This window comes from Physeter macrocephalus, chromosome 15, assembly GCF_002837175.3.
Source record: "Physeter macrocephalus isolate SW-GA chromosome 15, ASM283717v5, whole genome shotgun sequence".
NCBI classification, from domain to species: domain Eukaryota; kingdom Metazoa; phylum Chordata; class Mammalia; order Artiodactyla; family Physeteridae; genus Physeter; species Physeter macrocephalus.
This window is the reverse complement of record NC_041228.1, coordinates 21,288,619-21,300,084: the sequence shown is the minus strand read 5'-3', so window position 1 is coordinate 21,300,084 and position 11,466 is coordinate 21,288,619. Positions and strand designations below refer to the sequence as shown.

General features: G+C 41.4%; 1 protein-coding gene across 1 annotated transcript; it reads left to right on the top strand.

Moving 5' to 3' along the window:
• The first annotated feature begins 6,403 nt into the window (after nt 1-6,403).
• On the top strand, nt 6,404-10,740 carry AARD (alanine and arginine rich domain containing protein). The gene is made up of 2 exons (XM_024129377.3): nt 6,404-6,745; nt 10,391-10,740. Exons 1-2 carry the CDS (start codon nt 6,419-6,421, stop codon nt 10,529-10,531), a joined length of 468 nt encoding a protein of 155 aa, XP_023985145.1. The 5' UTR covers nt 6,404-6,418; the 3' UTR covers nt 10,532-10,740.
• The last annotated feature ends 726 nt before the right edge of the window (nt 10,741-11,466 follow it).

The following is an 11,466-nucleotide window of genomic DNA, read 5'->3' as shown; positions in this document are numbered from 1 at the left end:
ATTCTAAAGTCCTCAAGGATGAGAGGAATCAGTAAACAAGACTGAGAAGGCTGTTTGAAAAAAATTCTTTCAGGGATCACTGTCTTTCACTGACTGTTGTTCAGTGTTTTGAATTCTAAAGTCCTCAAGGATGAGAGGAATCAGTAAACAAGACTGAGAAGGCTGCTTGAAAAAAATTCTTTCAGGGATCACTGTCTTTCATCACCTGATGTTCAGTGTTTTGAAGTCAGTTCAATAATATATTTGGTGCTTCTTGGCTGTTTCAGATAGGAGGATAAATCCAGTTCATGTTACTACATCTTTACAGGTCACAGAAGTCCTGTATTTGTATTTAAAGTATATCTCTTTTAGGAAGAATATATTTGGTTCTTGCTTTTGCTTAATCCAGTTGAACATCTCTGCCTTTTAACTGAAATATTTAGTACATTAAGGCTTAATGTAATTTTTGATATGATCTAATTTAGGCCTACCATTTACCAAATGTTTTATATTTGCTCTCTCTGTGTTTTAATCTGTTTATCTCTTTTCCTGCTTCATTTTGGATTAATTTAATGTTTTTAGAAGCACATTTTAGTTTATCTACTGGTTTTAAAAGATAGACTTTATTTTTAGAGCAGTTTTAGGGTCACAGAAAAATTAAGCTGGAAGTACAGAGAGTTCCCATTACCCCCTGCCTCTCCCCAACCACATAACCTCTCCCACTATCAACATCTTGCACCAGAGTGGTACATGTGTTATAATCGATGAACCTATATTGGCATATCATTATCACTCAAAGTCCATAGTTTACATTAGGGTTCATTTTTGGTGTTATACATTCCATAAGTTTTGACAAATGTATAATGACATGTTTCCACCATTTCAGTAACATACAGAATAGTTTTACTGCTCTAAAAATCCTGTGCTCTGGCTATTCATCCCTCCCCACCCCCCAATCCTGGTAACCACTGATCTGTTTACTGTCACCATAGTTTTGCCTTTTCTAGAAAGTCATATAATTGGAATTATACAGCATGAACCATTTTCAGATTGGCTTCTCTCAATTAGCAATATGCATTTAAGATTCCTCTATGTTTTTCCATGGCTTGATAGCACATTTGTTTTTAGCTGAATAATATCCAATTGTCTGGATGTACCACAGTTTATGTATCCACCTACTAAAGGACATCTTGGCTGTTTCCAATTTTTGGCAATTATGAAGAAATCTGCTATAAACATTTGTGTTCAGGTTTTCAAGTGGACGTAAGTTTTCAACTTCTTTAGATATAATACCAAGGAGCATGATTGTTATATCAGAAGGTAGGAGTATGTTTAGTTTTTTAAGAAACTGCCAAAGTGTCCTCCAAAGTAGCTATGCCATTTTACATTCCCACCAGCAAAGAATGAGAGTTCCTATTGCTCCACTTCCCTGTTAACATTTGGTGTTGTCAGTGTTTTAAATTTTGGCCAGAGTGGCCAAATAGACATGTAATGATACCTCATTATTGTTTTAATTTGCATTTCCCTAGTGACATGTGATGTTGAGCATCTTTTCATATGCTTATTTGTTTTTCATATATGTTGATGGTGTCTGGTGTCCAGGTCATTTGCTCACATTTTAATTGGGTTATTTTCTTATTGTTGAGTTTTAAGAGTAGTTTGTATATTTTGGATAACCGTCCTTTGTTAGATATGTCTTTGGCAAATATTTTCTCCTAGTCTGTGGCTTGTCTTCTCATTTACTTGACAGTGTATTTTGCAGAGCAGAAGTTTTCTGTTTTAATGAAGTTCAAGTTATTATTTCTTTCATGGATCATGCCTTTGGTGTTGTATCTAAAATGTCATCAACATACCCAAAGTCATGTAAATTTTCTCTTACATTATCTTCCAGGAGTTACAGTTATGCATTTTGGTCTATGATCCGTTTTGAATTAATTTTTGTGAAGGGTGTCTGTGTTTAGACTCATTTTTTTTTTTTTTTTTTTGCATACAGATGTCCAGTCATTCCAACACCACTTGTGTGTATGTCTTTTCTCCATTGTGTTGCCTTTGCTCGTTTGTCAAAGATCAGTTATGTGGGGTATATCTCTGGGCTATTCTGGTCCATTGATCTATATGTCCATTCTTTTGCCAATACCACATTGCCTTGATTACTGTAGCTTTATAGTAAGCCTTGTAGTCAAGTACTGTCAGTCCTCAATGCTCTTCTCCTTTAATATTATGTTGGCTATTCTGGGCATTTTGCCTCTCTACATAAACTTTAAAATCAGTTTGTGTATATCCACAAAAAACTTGCTGGGATTTTGACTGGCATTGCATTGAACCTATAGGTCAAGTTGGGAAGAACTGATATCTTGACAATACTGAGTCTTCCTACCTATGAACATGGAGTATCTCTCCATTTACTTAGTTGTGAGTTCTTTCAGCAGAATTTTGTAGTTTTCCCCATATGGATATTTTGTTAGATTTATACCTAAGTGTTTTTCTTTTTTGGGTGCTAATGTAAAAGGTAACGTGTGTTTTAAATATCAAATTCCAGGGAATTCCCTGGCGGTCCAGTGGTTAGGACTCTGTGCTCTCACTGCTGAGGGCCTGGGTTCAGTCCCTGGTCGGGGAACTAAGATCCCACAAGCCATGCAGTGTGGCCCCCCGACAAAAAAATCAAATTCCACTTGCTTATTGCTGGTATATAGGAAAGTGATTAGCTTTGTATATTCAACTTGTATCCTGAAACTTTGATATAATTGTTTATTAGTACCAGAGGGGAGTTTTTTGTTAATTGTTTCAGATTTTCTACATAGACACTCATTCTAATGGCTTTTTAGCTATACCTCTTTGCACCATTTTTTTTTAGTGATTGCTCTAGGTTTTAAAATATATATACCCTTAATCTTTTACAGTGTACTTAGGGTTAATACCTTACCACTTCATATAAAATGTATAGCTCCATTCATCCTCAAGATTACTTATTCTATAGTTACTATATTATATTGATACACGTAAATTCATTATAAAGCACAGAAGACAATGTTATAATTTTTTCATTAAACAGTCATATGTTTTTTAAAAAAATTAAGAGGACTGTAAGTCATTTATATGTATATATCTAGGTATTTACAATTTCCTATACCCCTCATTCCTTCCTAAAGATTTGCGTTTCCCTCTATTACCATTTTACTTTAGCCTGAGGTGTTTCCTTTAGTATTTCTAACAGCATAAGTTGGCTGGTAACAAATTCTTCTAATTTTCTCTTATGTCATAACACGTTTATTTTGCCTTTGAAGGATATTTTTGCTGGATATAGAAATCTATGTTAATTTTTTTCTTCCTGAATCTAAAAAAATATTGTTCTAATATCTTCTGGCCTTCATTTTTTTATTTCTGACAGGAAGTCAGCAGTCATTTGATTCATTGTTTACATGTATGTACCATATTTTTCCTGTGGCAGATTAAAAATCCGTCTGCAAATTTTTTGATACTCCTTACTTCAAAAGGCAGAGCCTAATTCCCCTCCACTTAAATGGGGTCCAGACTTAGATACTTGATTCTAATAAACAGAATGTGGTGATGCCGTGTGACTTCCAAGACTAGATCATAAAAATATTGTCCAGAACACATATAAAGAGCTTCCATGTGGCTGTCTCTCTCTCTCTCTCTCTCTCTCTCTCTCTGTCTTGTTCTGAGGTAGGCTGGCCACTACATCATGAGGGCACTCAAACAGTCCTGGTGAAGGGTCCACATGGAGAGAAACTAAGGCTTCCCACCAAACACCAGCACCAATTTGCCAGCTATGTGAATGGTCCACCTTGCAAGCAGATCCTCCAGCTCCAATCACATCCAGCTTCGGATAACATCTGACTACAATGTCATGAAAGTCCCAGATCATAATCTAAGCTGTTCCCAAACTCTTGTCCACAGAAACCATAAGAAATGATGTTTATTGTTGTTTTAAGCCACTAAATTTGGGGATAATTTGTTATGCAGCAATGGATAACTACTACATTTCCTAACGCAAATATCTCTGCATATTATATTCACTCTGATTCACCAATGCTTCCATTCATTTTACTTGTATAAAAGAAAAAAAATTGTAAAATTCAAGATGCACCACAGCTGAAAAAATTGATCTATGGAAAAAAATTAATTTGTGATAATACCAATCTATTCTAAAACACCACTTTGTCTTACTGGTTTACTTTCACAGCCTGAGCACTCTGTATAATACTTGGTATATAAATAAGATATTAAATAACTACTGCTGAATGAATGAATGAATGAAATTGTTCTTTCAGGCTTTAAGCTTCTGGAGGACAAAAACTGTGCTTTATTCACCTTTTTATCTCTCTTACATGGGACAGTGCTTAAATGAACATGCACCGTTCACTGTTTGTTGAATTAAATCAAACAACTGAAATTCTTCTTGAAGAAAATGATCTGGAAACAGAAGTGAAAAATCACGGCAGAAAACTAATTTTAAATATTTCTGGACTTCCCTGGTGGTGCAGTGGTTAAGAATCCACCTGCCAACGCAGGGGACATGGGTTCGAGCCCTGGTCCTGAAAGATCCCACATGCCGCGGAGCAAATAAGCCCGTGCACCACAACTGCTGAGCCTGTGCTCTAGAGCCCATGAGCCACAACTACTGAGCCCGCGTGCCACAACTACTGAAGCCCGCGTGCCTAGAGCCCATGCTCCGCAACAGGAGAAGCCACCACAATGAGAAGCCAACGCACCGCAACGAAGAGTAGCCCCCGCTCGCCGCCAACTAGAGAAAGCCCATGCGCAGCAACAAAGACCCAGGGCAGCCAAAAATAAATACATAAATTTATATATAAAAAAATATTTCTACTGCACATTGACTGGTGCTGGTTTTCAAGCCCCACCACCTATCACATACATGCATAAAACCCACAAATTTAAAAAACGTAAATATTTAAATTTATATTGTTAGTTCCTAGTAGACCATGTGGATTTTCATAATTTCCACCAATAGATCACATCTTCAAATGTTTCTAGAGAATCCTTATGACAAATATACAATGATAGGTATATGACTGTGCTTAGGTTGTAAACTATTGTAAGGTGGCAGATTGAATTTGGCAGATTGTCGGCAGAATTGGTAACCTGCACTCCTCCTTATCCAGCTGAGCCTTAAGCCATTTCTGTAGAGTTGAATTTTATGAGCACAGGGAATTTGAACATTCAGTCATACAACTGAGCAACTTCTTTTCCTCTTTGGGAGGTTGTGTGTATCCAAGGTGTGTCTCAGTGGTTCAGAGCACCAGCCAGACTTCCTAGGTGCAAATCCTAGGCCCACCATTTACCAGTTTTGTGATCTTTGCCTTACAGCTTAACATCTGCCTTAGTTTCCTCACCTGTAAAATACAGAAACTAACAGTACCTTCCTCACAGGGTTATTGTGAAGACAAAATGGGTTAATATATGAAAAGTGCCTGACACACAGTAAACACTAATCACAATTAGCTCTTACTGCCCTCAATGCCAATCACAGACTTGGAACACTGCAGGTGACTTGTAAATCTTTACTAAATGAATGATTAATTCTGGGAGTACTGTATGGACATCTCTGCCCCCTTTCTGGATGGGGGGGGTAGGTATTTGCATTCTATGATCACACAAAAATTTTGATTGTTTATTCCTTTTTAGAAATTCTCGATTAGATCCAAAAGAGGCAGCTGATTCATTGATAAAGGATATACAAGTAATATTGGCACCTGATTACACTGAATTGGGAATTAGAAAATAACACACTCTGGAGTAAGGGGAATTTTTATTTTTCATTTTAACCCCTTCACAATGTGAAAATGGCAGAAAGGTGTCAAGTATAGAAAAGAACACAGAGTTTCAGAATCGAAGTGTCTTCTGCATTGTTGGGCTTGCGGAAAGATCATTCTCTCTAAGTTTCAAACAGGGCCAAGCTTCTCCCACTTGACTGCGGGCAACGCCTGGGATTGGTACGAGGCCTAATCAGACTTTATATCCACAACACCTGTCACAGTGCCTCACAGCCGGTAGAGAGCCAAAGAAAACTATTTTACAGGGGTGAAATATTAATAATCGAGGCAACGAGGGCCTCAAAGTTTCCATCCGTACCTCAACTTCCACCTACCTGGATGGACCCAAGTCTTCCCTTAGAACGACACTCCGAGGAGCAAGAAAAAGGGAGCCAGTTGAAACCTGTTCTCGGAGTTATGGGAACCACTTCCTTCGTCTGTTGCTAAGGAGGGAAGAAGGACAGAGATGAGGCTGGGGGAAAGGAGCGCCTCTGCACGTTGGAGCAATAGCCCCGTCCCACTTGGCAGTGGTCCCGCCGGTTCCATGAGTCACCCCGCCCCCAACCTCTGCCGCCCGCATCTCGCGCTTGGAAACAAACCCTTAGCAATACAAGCCTGGAAGCCTGGAACCCGGCGTCTCCGAGATGTCCCTGGGGGACTCCAGCCGCCGCAGAGAGGGAACTTCCCGGGGGCCCCACGGCATCCTAGTTGGCGCCGGGCTCAGGCCCTCAACCCTGCCTCCCTCACGAGGCTTCCCCGGAGGCGGCGAGAGCGTGGCCGGCCCGGAGGAGGCCCCAGGCGCCAGCCCGCTGCTGGAAGACCTCAGGCGGCGGCTGGCGCGCGCCTTCCAGCGGGCGGTGCCGCGCGGCGGCTCGAGGCTCTCGCGGGAGGAGGAGGCGGCGGAGGCGGCGCGGGAGGAGCGGAGCCGGGCGCGCGTCGAGAGAGCCCTGGCCGGGCTGCGCGCTGAGCTGGTGAGCGCTCTGGCGGCCGGCTCCCGGGGCCCCCGGCCGCGGGCCGCGCACGTGTCCCACCGAGGGCTTGGGAGGCCGAGCGCCGCTTTTCCCAGGGAGAGGGTGAGGCCGTACAGCATGGGCGAGCTGGGCACCGGCCGTCGATCTTCCCCGACCGTGCCGATGCCGCTGCCTCCCAGGCAGCATCCAGGAGGGAAGCGGGGGAGGGGAGGGGTCCGGCAGGACCCGAGGTGCTGGCTGGCTGTCGAGGGTTGAGTCTACTAGTGACACACCCGAGACCTCCGTCACCACCCCTCCCCAACTTGTTCTATATTTTTCTACCACATAGAAAGTTCCGTCTGGGGAACTCATAGCACGTGCATGTTATGGGGCTCGGAGGCGGAAGTTTCAATGAAATGAACTCACGGGATGGATGGAGCGAGTCCATCAGCAACTGTTTCTTTTATTCTGCAGGTTTTACCTTTCCCCTGGGTAAGAATTCAGAAAACAGGAAATGATAAGGTATTTTGTAAAATTGTAGCTTTTTAACATTAGGCAGGAGGAACTGTAGGTAAATATTTTAGTTACTGTTTTGTGATTTAAACAATTTCCAAGTTAGGTAAAATTTGAAAGGGACAAAATGAAGAAGAGCAATTTAAGCTTTAAAACGGTGCTGCCTATGAATATGTGTAGTGGAGATTTGGAAAGTTCTAGTCTTTTGCATTGAATACTAATAAAATGTTAACCACTACTTTAGAATGGATTCAACCATCAGGCAGTTGTCTGATTTAAGAACCTTAACAGTTCATCGTGTTTCTGAGTTTAAGAAGGGCAAGAAGGTAGTAAATTTAATTTTACGTGTGTTAACAATTTGAATTTGACAAGGTATGTATTAATTCTGACCCAGCCATATCGGAGAAACACATGGTTTTCTTCAGATACCTGAGCAGTGGCTGGGCGAGACCCCTCATTAGTAGAGATGGCCTGGAGGGGTGTGCTATGGATCAGGATGACCACTGGAAGGCTGAGGCCGGGCCTAGTCACCCTGTGCTGCTGACCTGGGGTGTCACCATCCCTCCCGTACCTCAGCTGACTCATTTAAATCAAGTGAAGAAATTATATTCAGTAAGCTCCGAGGCACTTGAACCTTCACATTCTAACTAGTCGTTCCACTAGTAGGAGTTTTAAGCAAGTAATGTACTGGGGGTGGGGAGGAGGTGGAGAATAAAATTCCAAATAGATGAGGGTTCAAATCCCAGCATTAACATTTGCAGGCTCTGCTCTCCCTGTTCCTGTTACTTTAGGAATGCTAATTAGCAAGTTTGGGTTTCCTCTGTAAAATGGAAATAATAAACTCATAGGATCACTGTAAGTATTATATGAGATAATGTTATATATAAAGTGCATAGAACATAGACACTACTCAGTGGCTCTGACTGTTTTTTGGTTGTGCCCCCAAAGTGACAGATACATAGGCATGGAAGATCAAGGGTTTTTCTGGAAAGGAGGCAGAGAATGTCACACGTACACAGATGCTGTGTTCCTGAGATACAGATCATGGTCAACAGCTTGGCCAACCACTTCACCATTGTGTGTGACCAGTCATGAAGAAGCAAAAGAATGTGGAGCCTTAGCACCATCACCACTAGAAGAAGCCATTTTTGATAATGGGCCATTAGCCAGTTTTCTGTAGGAATTGGCACCCATCCATACATGTACGTCCACACATCATCTGTTAGGGTGGTATTTGTGTAAGGAACGATGGTGAACAGGTTCAGTTAATTTAGAGACATGTTGCTATTTAAGAAATGTTATTTATGCTATTATTTGTTGTTTGAATTGGTCTTCTTAGTGGCTTGCATTGAATTCCAGGGCCTGTGAGTGAATTCCAGGGGTTCTGTATACCTAAAATTGTATGCCAAATTTTGTATGCACATAAAATGCACTTCTTTCCTCAGAGTGGGTTCATGGCTTTCATTAGATTCTCAGTGGGATCCATGAGGAAAGAAAATTAAGGAATCATTGGTGTTTGACTTTCCTAAACAGGTGTGAATTACACATACTTTTTTTACTCAGATGGTGAGCCATTATCAATAATTTAACTGCCTGATTCTTGGCATGAAAGTATAGGATGGGTGTTCATCAGTTTCTCCATTTAGTCATTCCTTCACTCAGTCTTTTAACAAACACACAGAGAACCCACCATGTTGCGTGAGCAGGCAGTGCACCCCTAGTTGGGGATACAGTTATGAATAGGAACAAACTCTGCTCAAAATCATCAGTCTAGTGTAGGCTGTGTGCTAGGAGAGGCACAGGTACAGAATGCTGTGGAAGCACAGATAAGGCGAGACAGAGGAGGCTTCTAAGAAGAGTTGGCATCTGGCTGAGCTCAACAGGAAGTGGGTGGCAAGGGGCAGAACGGGCAGAAGATGTGGCGCAGCACGACGTGTTTACTCTGGGACAGGCCAAGTTTCTGACCAGCTGCAGTGGGGGCTGGTGTGGGAGGAGGGCCAGGAAATAAAGCTGGAAGAGTAGGGCGGGTTTATAGGGCGTCCGTGCCGCACGGAGAACAGAAGCTTCCTGTAGGCAAGGTGCCAGGGCTTCTTGTGCTGGTGGTTGTGTTGTTACTGTCTGTTTGCTGGATGTTCATTTACTTTATTCTTTGCAAATTCTTGCTATCAAAGAAATGGTTCCAGGTGCTGAAGAATGAAGAAAAATATGTCAGGGGAAAACTGAAAGAAATGTTATCCAGTGACTTTATTTTGCAAATTAGGAGGGGACCGCTCATATTTGCTTCTTACCAGGGGAATGTCCTGGTTCACCCTGGGGTGGTTTCTTTTGGTGAGTTGATGACGGGTTTTCAGCAGAGAGAACAGGGTTCTCATGAACTGCATTAAACAAGACCCTAATTGAAGAAATATGCAAATAGCTGATTACTAGTTTTCAACTATAATGCAAAGATTATGTTGGACTAAGCTTTGTCAGACTGCCTCTTAGGTACATTGCCCGAGAGATCGATCTATTTCTTAATACACGAGGATCTTCATAAACTCCCACTGGAGGGAGGGTATAAATCAGCCTTGCTGTATAACAGATTTCACTCTACAGTGAAAATTGTTAGATTCTATAAGTACACATAAAGGGGTCGTTAAATGCTTTGCTCAGCAGGGAGACCATTTAAAATCCTAAAAACTTGAAATGACCAGTAATCAAGTAAATAGGCCCAGGTCCTGAAAGCTCAGGTGGCCCTGCGCAGTTATCCTGGAGCTCAGAAAGCTCATAAAGATAAATGATTTCCTCGCAGATCACATGCCATTGCTTGGAAACAAGCAATGCACAGGATATTTTATGCACAGGAATATTCTATGCACAGGAATATTCTATGCACAGGAATTTTTCAAATGGACGGCTCTGTGCATGAGCTATTTTTGTTTTCATTGCAAGGCCATTTCAAAAGCTATTTGTATATCTGGATTTAACCTTGTAGTATAGAAAGTCAGTTTTATAGTCAGGCCAAACAGAACTGGAGAATAAGATGAGAAATACATCTTTCTTGATATCTTATTTTCCTTTCCTACAAAGTCCTTATTTTTCCTGTGCAGAGAGCAGTTTTATTTGATCCATATCTCAGGCTAATAAAAATCCTTATTTTTTTCTAACTTTTAGCTGGAAATGCGTTTCCAAAATTGCCAGCTGGCCAGAACTTTGCTGGATTTAAACATGAAAATGCAGCAATTGAAAAAGTATGAACTGGAAATTGCATCAGAGTTGCAAAGCTCGGAAGATAATGTCATGAATATGGAATGAGGAAACGCACAGAAGAAGATCTGAACCCTAAAAATAACATAGACAGCTCTGAAACAATTCGACAGTAACATTATGGATGCTTTGTGTAAGACTTTAGGGGCAATTTTTAGGCCAAAAACTTTGATGCCATGGGGAAGTGACAGAAAACATCTACAAGAGGGGAGAGAAGATGGTATGTTGTCAAGTTTTAAAGTTACGTATTCATTGTTTTGGCCGGGAAATAGAAGTAAAAAGAATGTACTGAAGAATGCCTTAATGCCAATTTCCAGCATTCTATCTTGTGCCATCTTAACTTTCTGATGTTATCTTAACTTTCAGAATCTGTGTTTGTTCTGCTTGATTATTCTTGGTTGGTCTGCCCAGCTAGCTGTTCAGTAGCCTTTCCTTCCCGTCCTGTCCCCTTTTTGGAGCATTACTTCTGCCTAGATTCCAACCATACCCTTCAGGTAGAGTCTACTATTAAGGGTGGCTCACCTCATTGGATATAGTCACGCAGATCGAGGCAGTTTGATCAACTTGTCCTCAGGAGTTTTTGAACTTGAACTAAGGGAGCAGATGAGTATTAGAAGCTGATGGTAGAAGCTGTGGAACAGAGGGGCTTGGAAGCTGCTGGTGGCCACCATGTGAGAGAATGGAATCTCTAATACAGGAGGTAGAAACAGCACCACTGAGAGCCCAAAAGGGGAGGGAGGGAGCTGCTCTTCCTTGTCTCAGGGGTGCAGCTGCTTAAATCCCCAGCCCTTGCTGTCATTTGGATACATGAAAATCCTCTAATAGCCTCCTAATACCATCTCCTTTTGTCTAAGTCAATTGAGTTGGAGTTTTATGACTTGTACTCAAAAGGTTCCCAACTAACACAATTCCTTTGTTAAGCTTTTAGGAGTTAAAATGGTTCATGTTGAATTAGAATATCTACCTCTACCTTAAAAGTGGTT

Coding starts and splice junctions, on each gene's coding strand:
- AARD (XM_024129377.3), top strand. CDS start 6,419: ATGTCCCTGGGGGACTCCAGCCGCCGCAGAGAGGGAACTTCCCGGGGG. Junction 6,746..10,390: donor CCGGGCTGCGCGCTGAGCTG/GTGAGCGCTCTG, acceptor TCTAACTTTTAG/CTGGAAATGCGTTTCCAAAA.